General features: G+C 37.8%; 2 protein-coding genes across 5 annotated transcripts in view; one reads left to right on the top strand and one right to left on the bottom strand.

Annotated features, from left to right (window-relative positions):
• Positions 1 to 802: 802 nt before the first annotated feature.
• Positions 803 to 5,343, top strand: LOC122074804 (fibrillin-5, chloroplastic). Of its 4 annotated transcripts, none has more exons than XM_042639774.1 (9): positions 803 to 958; positions 2,073 to 2,120; positions 2,260 to 2,792; positions 2,893 to 3,008; positions 3,102 to 3,224; positions 4,460 to 4,558; positions 4,679 to 4,723; positions 4,976 to 5,049; positions 5,126 to 5,343. In XM_042639774.1, the coding sequence occupies exons 3-9, from the start codon at positions 2,507 to 2,509 to the stop codon at positions 5,226 to 5,228; spliced, it is 846 nt and encodes a 281-aa protein (XP_042495708.1). In that variant the 5' UTR covers positions 803 to 958; positions 2,073 to 2,120; positions 2,260 to 2,506; the 3' UTR covers positions 5,229 to 5,343. The 4 variants fall into 4 exon arrangements, with proteins under 4 accessions (XP_042495708.1, XP_042495707.1, XP_042495710.1 ...); XM_042639773.1 differs by having other exon boundaries at positions 804 to 958; positions 2,501 to 2,792; XM_042639775.1 differs by having other exon boundaries at positions 825 to 958; positions 1,086 to 2,120; positions 2,501 to 2,792.
• A 3,420-nt stretch (positions 5,344 to 8,763) lies between these two features.
• LOC122072918 (exocyst complex component SEC5A-like) overlaps positions 8,764 to 14,460 on the bottom strand; it is a 12,653-nt gene continuing 6,956 nt past the window's right edge. The window contains exons 4-8 of the mRNA XM_042637357.1: positions 13,815 to 13,892; positions 13,635 to 13,691; positions 10,952 to 11,101; positions 10,043 to 10,258; positions 8,764 to 9,187 (exon numbers count right to left, since the gene is read on the bottom strand). Of these exons, the coding sequence (XP_042493291.1) occupies positions 8,954 to 9,187; positions 10,043 to 10,258; positions 10,952 to 11,101; positions 13,635 to 13,691; positions 13,815 to 13,892 (735 nt within the window). The 3' untranslated portion in view covers positions 8,764 to 8,953. The remainder of the gene's footprint in view (positions 9,188 to 10,042; positions 10,259 to 10,951; positions 11,102 to 13,634; positions 13,692 to 13,814; positions 13,893 to 14,460) is intronic.

Genomic DNA, 14,460 nt, shown 5'->3' on the forward strand with positions numbered 1-14,460 from the left:
AGTGAATTGTTGAGAGAATCTCCTTTGGTAGCCACGTCAAAGGCAACCTCTATACTCTAGTAATATTGCATACCTCTGTGGTTATGAGTCCAAATCAGCTCCCCATACATGGAGTGTAACAAGTGTTCATACGATTTTCACTTAGCACTTGACTTTTTTCTTCCTTTTTCTTCCACAAATCTTGAGTTATAGTTTTTGCTGGCATTATAGTAAGCAGTTCTTTTTGAAAAGGGTAAAATTAGAAATATTTAAATTTATAAACGACATTTTCGTAATTTATGGAGTAGAAATGTAATTGATTCCATCAGGTGTGTAACAACTACTGATTCTGATCTTTTATTCTTTCCGAATCACTACCAGAACATTGTTAATAAACATGATTCCCAAAAATCATGGAATCAAGAAAATTCAATTCTCACTTGAATTCAACAAAATACGAATGGGGCAGTTATCAAACAGGGTCTTGAGATAAGGGTGTCAGTTTTAAGCTTACATCAAGATTGGTCCAGCTCATTTATTAAATATGCATGTCAGGGCTTAAGCCCAAACTGAACTTGACCAATGCAAGGGTCTAACTCAATAGTACTGAAACCAACCCATTAATAACTTGACCCAGCCCGACATATTCAAAACTTATTTAGAGTCTATTTTCTCAACGTGACATATTTAAAGCATGTTTATAGAAAAATCTCGTTAGTCAGTTTAAGATTCGTTTATCCCAATTATAGATCAGTACCTAACAAACGGGGTTGCCGGTCGGTCACGGTGTGAGGTCTAAAGTGGAGCGATGAGGCCCGGCCCGACGTGACGGATTGTACCCATTACCCCTACCTGAGGGTGCGTTGGTTGCACTCTCTACTGTCCTACCAAAGTCCTAACATCTGGAAAATTTTCCCAATCTCCCCTCACCTGTCTCTCGCTGGACTGTTCTTGTTCGATTGGAGACGTCTGTAACCAGGTAACTCTCTTCTCTCTTTCTTCTTCGGTACCGGCAAATCGATCTCTTGTCTGAGAATTTCCAACCCAAATCGATCTCTGGTTTCTCTCTGGTATTATCTAACCTGGGGAAATTGATGGGTTGAAAGGGAAGCTATGGTTTTTCCCTTCCCAGTAATGTTCTGTGGGAGCTGGAGGTGTGGATGAAGAGCCCTTTCGTTTACCAGTTTCGCTATTCGTTCGATCCCTGCGGCATCATAATGGGGAGCTCACCTAGATTCAACATGTATCGGTGCGACTTCGGGTGGGGAAAGGCTGAGGCTGTTTGAAGCAGGATTGACAAAAAGTTCGGTGGGGAAGTGATTTCATACCCCTGGCGCCAAGGAGGAGGAAGTTTGGAGTTGGAGTTGATCCTTCTGCTAGAGACTATGAGTGCCCTCGTTTCCGACCCATCGTTTATGGATGCATTGTTGCTTTCCCACCAGCATTAAATGCACTAAATTGCAGTTTCATGCCCCCTATAGTTCTTTTCAAGTAACAGAGAAACATTGACATCATCTGTATGCCAATTGCCAAGAAAATAAGTTCCAATTCTGAAAAATAGAACTCTATGGTTGGGATGATGCAACCCCACAGGATAGATCCCGTTATTATTCTAGTTTTTGATTAATTAATAATTGTAGTTGGCCCTAGATTTAAGGTTTTAAATTAGTTCAAATTTTTATTTTGGTTAATGGGTAAGCCCAAACCGTGAGTTGTTTTATCAGGTTCATAGAAAAGTAGGAGTAGGATTTTGTTAATGGTGCTTTTAATCTCAACCATAGGAGTTTAAGTGGATTGGTGGTTAAGATTATTTAAGGTTTTTCTTACTGCATTTGCATGATTGGAATGTTTACGGCAATTGCAAAATGTTTGTTCCTATTGTAAACTCTATTCCATCATGATAATGGAATGATCCATTGATTCTTTTTGTATGATAATCTGATCTTCTCCATCTGCTAAATACAGTTTTCTCATCAAGCATCAGAAGGTGACTAATTCTGGGTTTTGGTTTTAGAAGCATTGGAACTTCCTGATTAATGGGTTGTGAATGACTGAATGTTAAGTGTCTGATATACATTTTTCATGCTTTGCAGGACCTGCTGAAGAAATCACAGCAGCTTTCAAGTTTCGGCTGCAGAGAGGTATTTCAGGAAACTCTATTTAACCTGCTTAAGCAGACGACAACTCTTTGCTCTATCATGTTTTCTGTTAGTGTTGCATGATGTGTGTGATATATGAAGGAAATTGTGATATATTTTCATGTGATTCTGTCTGTTGTAGTGTTGGATGAGGTTTTTCTTATTAAATTCTAGGCACTTTGCCTGGAACCGATTAGGAACCGGAACTGGGTCACCCATTATCTAACAGTCCTGGATCTCAAGTTTGGAACCGATTGACTTATTGGCCCGATTCTGGTCCTGACCCCTTAGGACCAGAACCATTAAGGGACCGATTGCCCAGAAATGGACCAATTCACACCCCTACCTCTTCCTGATCTTCAGTGCTTACCGTGTCTGTTAAGGGATTCATGGCTGCTAAGGTAGTGCAACCACCAACACCGGGTTGCCACGTGCTGCCTGCAACACCTGTTAGCTTTAAGATGATCCAAACTAACAGAGCAGTCCCAGCCACTCATTTAAGGACCAAGAACTCCAGATTTGGGGAGTTCCCTTCTGGATTCAGACCTGCCCACATCATTAAAGCTGCAGAACAAGGTTCTGGTTTAGTTAATGAAGACCAGGGGACACAAGAAACATCAGGAGCTTACAAGACAGTTTCCCAGATCAAAACAGATCTGAAGCAATCAATACAGGGTATGTACCTTTACTTTTTTGATTTTCAAAGTATACTCAATTTTTATTAACAATTAGATTGGAGCTTGAGTTGAAATGGATTGAATAAACATGTCTGAAGGAATCAACAGAGGCATCTTTGGAGTCCCCTCTGCAAAAAAATCTGAGATTTTAGCTCTGGTGGAGCTGCTTGAGTCTCAGAATCCAACTCTTAACCCTACTCGAGATCTGGACCAGGTAAACAGTGTTTCTGGTGCTGTAATGGGTATTGGAATCATTAAGCATGTAAGTGGAATTGCGTGGTAATTGTTCTTTTTGAGTTGTTGGAAGGTGGGTGGATGCTGGAAGCTTGTCTACAGTACAATTTCTATCCTGGGTTCCAAGAGAACCAAGCTAGGCTTGAGGGACTTCATCACTTTGGGGGAGTTCTTTCAGACCATTTATCCTGCTGAGGTGGGTCCGAGTGAGTTCTTGTCCCTTGATTTTGTCTTAGTTATGAGGACCGAGTTTTCCTTCACCAATGATGAAAAGAGATTCTATTCATCCATGAGATCTGACCCTCTGATTTAAGCTACGAAAAGTATTTGGACCTTCATTAATGAGGCTGAGATTTAATGATGAGGTTCACTGTTCTAAGAATCCAATCAGAGTGTCAAATCATCTTGGATGAAGAGATTCTCTATTCATCTGGAAAATCAAAACAGAGAAAAGATGGAATTATATCTTTCAATAGCTCCATATCTACTTGGTTAATTTGAGCTTCTTCTTTCTGGTTGATGCTTATCTTCCTCTCGTAAGCCTGTACACCAGTACACCCACAGCCACACTCTCTATTCAAGTGACTAGAATGGCCTCTTGCAAATTGTAATTACCACTTCATGTGATCCTGAGTCCTGAATACTTTATAAGTAGTAGCAACCCTCTAGTAAAAAAGGTGGTAGGATGGCCAAGCATCATGGCCCACATTATTTGTGCCATTTGTGGCACATCATTTAGAAAGTTCCAACCGTATAGATGTACCAGTTCACTTTGAATTATTCATCTGATGAAATGATTTGAGGACTTGAAAGTTAGCATAGATTTGGAGATTTTTAGATAGGTAACCTTTCATATCATTGCTGAACCCATGGATAAACAAAGACAACTTGGAAACTGAAACACCTTAGTAGTCAAAGGGGAAAAAAATCAAAAAAGATTTCCATAGTAGTGGTGAGAAAAATAAGAGCAGTCTAATTTGGTGGTCTAACTCATATGGCCCATTTGTATTGAATTGTTCCTTAGATATTTGTAACCATCTGCCTATCTTGTTCATATCTTTGAATTTTTTAGTTAAACTTTAACCCTCTTTTTCTCCTTGGTAAAATTTGGATTGCACTGAAATTTTATTGGTATTATAGAGAATGGTGAAACCTGCCTATGTACCAAATTTGAGCTTTTGTTGAGCAGCCACATTACAGATATAAGTCGTTTGTGCTGCCGAACCTAGCAACACAGCAGTTTTGCTACTGCTCACTTTTTTTGTTCCTCGAGTTTTTCACTTCTGATCATGCATAACTGCCAAAAAAATGAGCCAAATTTTGGGCTCATCCCATAAATAGAAAAACTAAATGGCATAGCACAACAATGCATGGAATGGCTTCCATCACAGCCACGGTTAGAAACCCACCCTTTACTTTTCCAAAATGCAGGGCAAAGCAGTTAACATGGTTGAGTTCAACCTTCGGGGATTAAATGTGCTGAAAGGACAATTAGCTATTGAAGCTTCCTTCAAAGTTTCATCGAAAACAGTTTGGGCTCTCCCCCTAGCTTCTTTCACAAAGATTTAACAACCTTTTCCTTATTTTTTTCAATCAACTCTTGTCATCTCTGTATAATCTGTCCATTTTTTTATAATTGATTACACACAGAGAGTTGATATTAAGTACGAGAATTCGATCATCACTCCAGATCAGGTATGTTGAGGATTTATTTAGGTTGTGTTTGGTGTGCATTCTCGGAATAGTTTATGGTTCTGGAACAAATTTTGAAACTCGGTTCTTCTCTATGTTCTCGCTTTTGGAATCTATTTCAACAGTGCATACCTAAGGAGCCTTAAGAGTCACAATGTTATTACAATACATTATCATCTGATGTTGGTAGAGGAAATCATTCTATGCCTTTAAACCTGTTAATGACTGAAGTTGTTCTGTGGATACCTAAAACAGTTGATGAGCATTTTCTGCAAAAACTATGACCTTCTGCTCAGTATCTTCAATCCAGAGGGTTGGCTGGAGATCTCGTATCCTCAATTTTGGTTTTACTCTGATCATTTGGTATTGAAGAGTTATCTTTGTTCTTTAATTCAAGGTTCTTAGATATGTGGATGAATCAACTAGGATTGGCAGAGATGATAAAGGCAATATTTTCATATTGGAAAGATCAGAAAGAGCAGAGAATAATCCCCAACTTCTCAGATAAACCCTTTTATTTTTTTCCATTCAACCCAAACAGGTTATTGTTGTGTACGGTTCTTCAGAATTAAAATTAAAGGAATTTATTTTTCGCTATTCCAATAAGGGAATGGACAATCCAAGTTACGCGCCTTTTTCTTAGGTTTGAAAATTTTCACTTCCCTTCACTTTAATTACCCTTACAACCCAATGGAGCTTAAAGGTGAGATTTAATGATGAAACTCATTATTTCTAATTCCAATCATAGCTTCAAATAACCGACAGATGAAGAAATTTTTGCATCATCCAGTCTCATAATCCAGAATTACAAAATAGGAAAAGAAAATATGACATCTTCACCAGTTCCATGCCTACTTGGCTAATTTGAGCTTCAGTAATTTTTTTCCCCTGGTTGAAACTTGTCTTCCAATCAGAAACATGTACTCACACCCACCCAATCTCTCCTTTCAAGTTATTAGAATGCCCTTCTGCAAATTGTAATTACCACTTCATGTGACCTTGACTACTTAAAACTTTTGATCCTTTAATGAGTACTGAACCCCGTAGGACAACCACGCATCATGGCCCACATTTTGAACTAGAAAGTTCAAACTGCATAAATGTTTTAAGTCCACTTTGGATTGTTCATGTGAATGTTCGGGGGTATTCGAAAGTTTGCATAGATTTAGAAATTTTTTAATGGATCAACCTTTTGAATTGTTGCTGAATTCATGGGGCAAGCAAGAGACTACTTGGAAACTGAAACATCGTCATAGCCAGAGGGAAAGAAAGAAAAATCAATTTCCGTGGCAGCAGTTAGCGAAATACAAGTGATCTTCAACTCCCCATTTACGGGTTCGTGATCACAATTTCAACTCCCCTACCCCACCACCCCAACACCAGAAAAAAAAAAATCTCCACTAAACACTCTTAATGTCAGCATGGATGGATAAGTGTAAAAGCAAGACATGGGGTCATCACGACCATGGTTCGAAATCTCAGTGAAATTCTGGTATTTTGGTCAAAATTTCGGTATCTCTCCTGTCTCGGTACATTTTATGTGTTATAAATATCATATCTTTGTCGAAATTTCGACTCTGCCTCTCCTGCCTTAGTGGTTTCGATTCTATTTACATATTTTGAAAGAAAAACACTCAAAAGTCTCTAACAAACCTCTAATTAGCTTGTATCAATTCATTTGAAGTCTTCTTTTCTTCAGCTCAGGTGGCTTCTCAAACAGCTCCCTAACACCAGGTAATTTCTTGGGTGCACCAAAATACCTATGCCCAGGCACATCAACAATGTCTCCATCCAAATTTGTCATCTTGGCAGCATATTTGGCATAATTTGGACCACCTAGACCCCCATTCTGGACATCAGCAACCTTGCGACCAAATTTAGCACACCTCTGCCCTGGCTCAACTTGGCTTATTTTGGTTCAAAGTTGAGCTTGAAACTCAACCCAGCATGCATCCCTTCCATAGGCTTGCAAATGTATCACTCTTCTTACCCCCCACAGAACAAATAAACAAAAAAAAAAAAAAATGCATCACTCTCCACAATGTTAGAAACCTGGAATCGAAAGGGATTGGATCGCCCTCTATCAATCTCGATTCAAATTGGATTGGAATTAGTCAAAACTTTAAAAAAATAGAATCGCAAAATAAGTAACAAAGATTTCCATATATCGAAGATTTTTTTTAGTTTTTCACTAAAAAAAAAAACCTTGTAGATGTAGTTACAACAGATAAATTTCATTGTTTTTCTATTATTTCACTAACTTATGCCTGCCAATTCCAATTTGAATTAATTGATTTTGTCAATTCCAGTCTGTCAAAACCATGACTCCGTCCCAAACTGGGAAGACTGGTGTCAGCGATGGCCATTACATCTCCATTTAGAAAAAGTGAAGAAAAATAAGTCTTACTGGTCCTGTGTGGAAAGAATCTCTTCATACACAAAAGTCTAGCTGTCTGAGGAATGGTATTTGTGTCGTCATAAATAAGAGGCATTTAATTATTCCAGGAGTCAAATTATATTAATGTCAAATCACCTTATGAAGAGATTCTCTCTTCACCTTTGGTGGAGAAAAGCTTTATCCATGCAATAATGTCCATTTCTTTCCAAATAAAAATAATATATTTTTATTTTATTTCTATGATTTACTGCGTTTATATTATTTTTGGAGGAATAACTATTATATACCATGTGCAAATGATCAAAGTCAAATCTGACTAAAATTTTGTAGATAAATAGACCCAAGGCCCAAGATCTCTTACTTTTGTTTTTTTGAGGGTAAAGCCAAGATCCCTTACTCATATATCATGTTTTAACTCAAACAGAATTTGTCTGGAGGCAAAATAATGAAAAATATGAAAAATTTACGGACCGTTCGAAGGATGTGCAAACTGCTGAATGGAGGCATGGACTTATACTATAGGGTGTCATTACAAGAGAGGGTAAATGATTAAATTAAGATCTGAAAATTTTCACATGGCAAATCCAGATCATTCCCTATTTCCCAACAACAACAACAATCATTATCTTATCCCAACTCAATTGGGTTAGCTAAACGAATCTGAAATAGATTTAAACAATAAATAAATAAAAGCGAAAGCTGTAGGCAATGGTCAGAATTTCCAATTACCTTTCCACCTTGCAAAAACGTAAGTGCTTGTCCAGAAAATTGAATCATGAGATAGGTAATGATTTCTTAAGACATGACTAAATTTTAATACGTTAAAGAAAATTACCAAAACAAGAACTGCCCTGCCTTTTTTTTTTTTTTTTTTGGTAAGGAACTGACCTGCCACACCATTACAATAAAAGCATCCAACCACGAAGGTCGAAATATATCAAATCATTAGAAACTCCTCAAAAAGCAAAAGGCAAAGTAGAACTATTACCATATTAACCACCCTGATCACAAAATAAACTAAAAAAAGAAGACAATGAACTTATAGTATGAAACATACCTCAGAATTCTCAGCACTCAATCATTGTATTTATTGAAACCTAATCAATCTTTATAACCAACATAGAATCCATATCTAGCCATTACCAGTCTTAGCTAACAAAGCACTCCAGGAAGGTTCACGAATATGTATAGGATGAATAAAAAACCATTGTCTTATAATTTCCCTTCTCAAAAGAGAAAACACATCTGTACAATGTTTTATTCCACCAAGTGACAATAGCCTTTTACACTATAACTGACATGAATAGAGGCTTCCATTTACATTTTGACAGTTATGAGCTCCAAAAGGCAGTAACATATATGTTAGTCAAAGAAACAGGATTTCTTGAATCAGCCTCACTAATAAGATCTCCTGAGCCCTGTTTCTAAGACCTCGCTACGACCAGAAATACTCATTCAGCCAATCCCCTCTTTGCTTTGAAACCATCAAAGAATATTGATTACACAAGGCATCACACAGTTTCCTATTAGTGGACGCGAGACCCTTTAAAGTTGGGACTGATCTAATAGACTAATAAACATTAGTCTCATTAGTTGGATCATTCTGCTTCTTCAAAGAGTCAGAAAATGAGAGACAGACCACCCATAAAATAAATTAGAGCTTACATATAGACACAACATGCTCGAATATTTCTCTTCTACACATCAACAACACAGGCCTACTGGGAACAACCAGGGCACCAAAAGAATGAGCACAGGCAAAATAAAAAATAATAATAATAATACAACATAAAATGCATTGCATAATGAGAAAAATATTACTTGAAAATTGCACATCATCTACGCCTACGCAGGGAGTAACTTGGGGATTCAATAGACTCTGTACTAAAACTTCTTGGTGAATTGATGTTTCTTGGTGAATCCATCGATCCCCTAAAAGAAGCATAAGCAGCTTTGGCTGGTGCAGGTACTGAGTCCAATGGAATCGACTCCGCAAAGCATGCTGTGTTGATGCGAGTCCTCTCAAGTTCTGCTTGAAGCAGCTCAGACCTGTACTGCTGGGCAAGAGCCTGTGGCAAACATGAAATACATTATTATACTCTGCACTCCACGCCATATAGGAAGAAAGTTTCCTGTCTGGGAGTATGGCTCCCATGCCTGCACCCTGTGTCTCCCCTCTTTCTTGTAAAATGACCTCCCTGCCTCCATAAATTGGACCAAAAGGTTGGGGGGGGGGCACCGATTGAGTCTTGTGCAGGTGTAGGAGCCACGCTACCGGACAGAGAACACAATCTCTCTATATATACGGAAAAGGAAGATGAAAAAAAAGTCAAAACTTACTTTTTTGCCCTTTTAGTATAACACTTTTTTTTTTCAATTAGAGTAAATCCTGCCATTTCATATGCCTACTGAAAAACTCTACGCCTTTTAATAATAAGACATAATAACATATCACTTTCAAATTATTCGGAAAACTCTTTTTTACTCCTACCTAAATAAGTTTTTAGAATAACACAAGGGGCAAACAAAAGAAGGTTACAGCTTCTCACTTCCCCATTCTGGTAACAAGAAGATGCACATATTAATATATGTATATGTGTGTGTGTGTATATATATATATATATGGATGTGCGTGTGTAAAGGAAAAAAAGCTTGGTCAGAAGCCATACTTTCTGCCTCTTACCCATTCTTCTCTATGGACCAAGTCAAAAGTAGATGGGTGTCCAATTCATTGGTCAATATAGTTTGATTTATAACAAAAATAAAAAATAATCCAGAGAACTCAATACTCAGTAAGATGATGGAGTTTGAGTTCATCTGCCCAGATGGTTCCCATCCGCCCAACTTGACATTAGCATTTCTTGAGGTTGATATGTCTCTAGGATCCACAGTAAGGGAGTACAGATAAGGACGAAATTTCTCACTATTAGGTCATCTGGTGACACAGTCATTCCTTGCTGTCTTTCATCTACAATTGCATCTTCACTCCCACGTGTTGGACGACGATGATGCCCTGGATTCTCAGAAGACTCTGTAACACTCTCAGAGGCCTTTTCCAACAGAACTCCTTGTAGAGATTTTAGAGACTCACTTGCTTCAGGTGTAAAATATGGATTCAATATTGTTTCAAAATATTCAAGCTGTAGACACATTAAAAAATATTAATCATTCTCATTATAGTCACTAATTATCATTCTCAGGATCTCACTTATTATATACCTAAAAAAGGCGAAGAGAAGGGAATAACTCTGTAAAGTATGTTGTCTTGACTCTTGACCATTTCATTCAAGAACTTTTGGATACAGAATTACAGATATTCATAGGAGATTTCAAACTTCAAGAAACCCAGGAATTATATACATACTTTTTCCCCAAATCAATTGTTTAGAGGAGTCCAAAATATTCTCTAGTCAACCAGAAAACAAACTTGCTACCATTAGTTATTTTTATAATTACAAGTAATATTTCAGAAGTCAAGAAAATGTCAAAATGTTGGAAAAATAGCATGTTTTGAACATTCAATGGTTACATTACCTTCTTTTATTTTCTGAGGCTGCATTACAGTGCTTTCCCCGTGAGGATAATGCACATAATTCTTTTTGTGAATGGAGATGCACATCAAGTATGACATAAAGTTTCTCTAGCAAGAGTATAAAAAAAATATATGTAGGCAGTAGAAACAGACCAAACTCTCTCTCTCTCTCTCTCATCTTCACCTAATTCTTTTTGTGAATGGAGATGTACATCAAGTATAACATGAAGTTTATTTATCGCACGCATAGACTCAAAGAGAGAGGAAAATGCACATCATGCTCATGTTATAGTTCATTCACCTCAAGCATAAGCTGACAGAAACCATTTGCATCTAATGACTTCAGATCTTTGGATTTGTTTTCATGGAGAAGGCTGAGGAAAGTATCAATCAGGCCCTCCACAAGAATAGCCAGTGTCTTATCCAATAGGGGCCTAGCACCAGAAAAAACCTGCAATGAAGAGATTATTCCATTGTAAGAGAACCAAATACTAAAATAGCGGTTTAGATGACCATAGCTTGTACATGAGCGTGAGCAAGCGAGAAAGATGGCAATTTCATGTTCTATCACAAGTATGCTGAAACATGAGAAAAAGAAAATAATTAGCACCATTCCTCAGAGGTGCCAGTCACCAAATAGGGACTGTTGGGACTCTATCCAGCAAAGAAGGGTGAGATATCTCAGTTTCTTGCGAAACCCAACCCAGATACGATCTCATACCTGGTTTCTACCAGGTTTCAGTAAATTTCGCATGTTTCAACCTGAACCTGGTTGAACCACTTATGTAAATTCACTTATCCCCATCGAAACTTGTCTATTTTGACCGCCTGATCTAGAATTCCATTTACTTAAGATAATATTCCTTAATAAGCAAATACCCCCTTTTTGAATCTAATAAAAATAGTTAAAAAATTCCAAAAGGATAAACAGTCAACCCCCCCCCCGTCTGTCCCCCATGGTTCAAGAACAAAAACTAGATTTTTGGTTGTAGGGGTGGTTTTCAGCTTTCAAATGCTGAAGTTTATATCCAATCTGAAAATTCCATAAATCTTATCACGGAAAAACATTGTTAAAATCCAAAAGAGAGGTAACATAATATTTTGTTTTGATGTCCTTAAATTTATTTCATTTAGGGCAATTTTAACAACATTCACACACGATATAAAGTTTGACCGGAACATAACTTTGTCAATATGAATCAAATTTAAGCAATCTTGGATTTGTTGGAAAGAGCACAAAACCACTTAGGTGTCCACCTCCAGTTTTGTTACTTTGTCCTCTCTTCAATGGCGTGGCACCTACCTTTGCTTCTAGCAAGTCTTCCCCTTTTCCAGTGGCATTACCCATTGGGACATCTTTCTCTTTCCAAACTTCAACCTATGGTTTCCAATTGCAAGCAAATTTCTAGACTTGAGTGTGAGGCATGTGAGCTGGGAAAACATCATCGTACTTCATTCCCTTCTTGTAATGTCTCTGGGAGTTCCTCCTTATTTTCTTTAGTTCATTCTAATATTTGGGGTCCACATCGTGTTAAGAGTTAGGTAGGTATCTTTTATTTTGTTACCTTTGTTGATCACTTTCGAATGACTTAGTTATATCTGTTAACGGATCAATCAAAAATTTTCTATATTTTTAGACAATTTTATGACAAAATAAACAGTTTGATGTGCCAATTGAAGTTTTCCGCTTTGACAATGCTCTTCAATATACTCATGAGAAATATCTGAATTTTGTTCTGATAATGGGATGATAAATCAAACTAGTTGTACATATACTCCTCAGCAAAATGGTGTGGCTGAGCAAAACCGGCCTTTGCTGGAAGTTGCTCGATCACTTATGTTGCATATGCATGTTCCCAAGTTTTATTAGAGTGATGCGGTTTTGACTGCCTACTATCTGATTGATCACATGTCATCTGTTGTCCTTGACACCCTATCTCCCTTTTTCTGTAATTTTTTTCCACGCCATCTTTGTTTGGTTTACAACCATGGGTGTTTGGTTGCACGTGTTTTGTTCACAACCTTCAACATGGTTTTGATAAATTATCTCTACACGCTATCAAATGAGTATCCCTTGGGTACACTCGCACTTAAAGAGGTTATCGGTGTTATGATCATGTTAAGCGTCAGCATTCTGTCAGTGACTCAGTGTTGATATTACCTTTTTTGAAACTACACCATATTTTTCTGCTGCGAGTCAGGTGTTGAATCCTGATCTTCTTGATCCTCTGCCTATTCCTGTACCCATTCCTCTTAATAACTCCATCAATGCTACTTCACCCAAGAAATGATGTAGTTCAAGCCCATCAATTGGGCTCTAAAACAGATTTCAAGGGGGCGAAGGACAGCTATCGATCTTCCTTCTTTGTTGGAGATTTGGGAAGAAGGGGCAGAATTTGATTCTTCTTAGGTTGACTCTGTTATCTATCCAAATCTGGAATATAGCTCTGCTGGTCGGTGTCATATCTTGGTAGAATTGACGGCTAACCTGGGCAGAAATTAACTTGATCAATAGCCCAAAATAGGGCCAGATTTGAACCTTCTTTGAAGCCAATCGTTGGGCCTGAACTGCATCAGGGAGCCTTGTGCACTGGCCACTGGGTACACCCTAGAGTATATATTTGCATGCAGGGTCAGGGGAGGGGCATATGTATGCAGCGTTACCCCCACTTTCTGTGGAGAGGTTGTTTCCTTGTTCAAACCCAAGACCACCAGGTTGCAACAGAGCAACCTTACCATTGCACCGAGGCCTGCCCTCTATGCAAATGTGTATTCTATAAACACAAAATGATATTGGGCATTGGTTGTGGCCTACATGCTTAGATGACAATTTCCCGATTTAAGTATCAGTATACAGAAATTATAGCCACAGTTTTATTTTCTAATATTGATATAAAAGAAAAATATAGAATGTCTATGTATGAAAGGAAGTAAGGAACCAAGTAAACTGCTGAATGAGATTCCAAAGAACATATACAAAGCACCTCTGCATGCACGGCTACAAGAGTATGCAGTAATTCCACGGCTGCATCTCGCACACCCTGCAAGATGTATAGGAACTCATGAGCATTTTATGGATCAAACTGGATTTGATATAACAGAACTATTTGAATGGAAGGACAAGGAAAAAGATCCAACTAATGTGAATTCTGCTAACTCTTTACTTTGACAGCAGGTGCCCCTCCCCATTGAACTCCAGCATCCAAAAGGTAGTCTATCGCAGTCGTCTTAATCAAATTTGCCTGGTGACACAGCACAAAATTTTGACATAAAAACCACAAAAAAGAAAAGCCATTGAGCCAATAAAATACAGTAGAAAAGTATTTAGCTTTGAGTTTCGGATTTGTTCGAAGGTTGTTCTGCATTATAATACAAGTTAAAGAAAGATGACTTGAAGCATGCATTCTTTGTCCAAGACACAACTTAAGCCATGAGTCCCATATCGTTATTCTAAAGGGTGGAACACAACAGTTTTCTGACAAGATTTACAATCATTGATGTGGTTTTCAAGCTTTTTGGGTTCTGAAGATGTGCTTTAGCAACTAATTTGCAAGGAAACACTTTTTAACTTCAATTTTGGGGCATTTTCCCCCTTCAGATTGGATGTCAGAAAACTTCAAAATGTAAATTTTGGGAAAGAATACAATCTTTCATAATAGCTTAAGGAAACACTAAAAGAGGCACGACTAAGCACTCAAGACTATAACTACTGCAAAATGCAACCTTGTAATAGGTAAGCTGTTTAGGGGACAGTAATGACTTGTTAAAAGGTAGAATAATGTTAAAGAAAAATAAACCTAGCCCCCCGCC

This window comes from Macadamia integrifolia, chromosome 3 (genome assembly GCF_013358625.1).
Source record: "Macadamia integrifolia cultivar HAES 741 chromosome 3, SCU_Mint_v3, whole genome shotgun sequence".
Taxonomy (NCBI): Eukaryota; Viridiplantae; Streptophyta; class Magnoliopsida; order Proteales; family Proteaceae; genus Macadamia; species Macadamia integrifolia.

Coding starts and splice junctions, on each gene's coding strand:
- LOC122074804 (XM_042639774.1), top strand. CDS start 2,507: ATGGCTGCTAAGGTAGTGCAACCACCAACACCGGGTTGCCACGTGCTG. Junction 3,225..4,459: donor AGACCATTTATCCTGCTGAG/GTGGGTCCGAGT, acceptor TCCAAAATGCAG/GGCAAAGCAGTTAACATGGT. Junction 4,724..4,975: donor CGATCATCACTCCAGATCAG/GTATGTTGAGGA, acceptor TACCTAAAACAG/TTGATGAGCATTTTCTGCAA.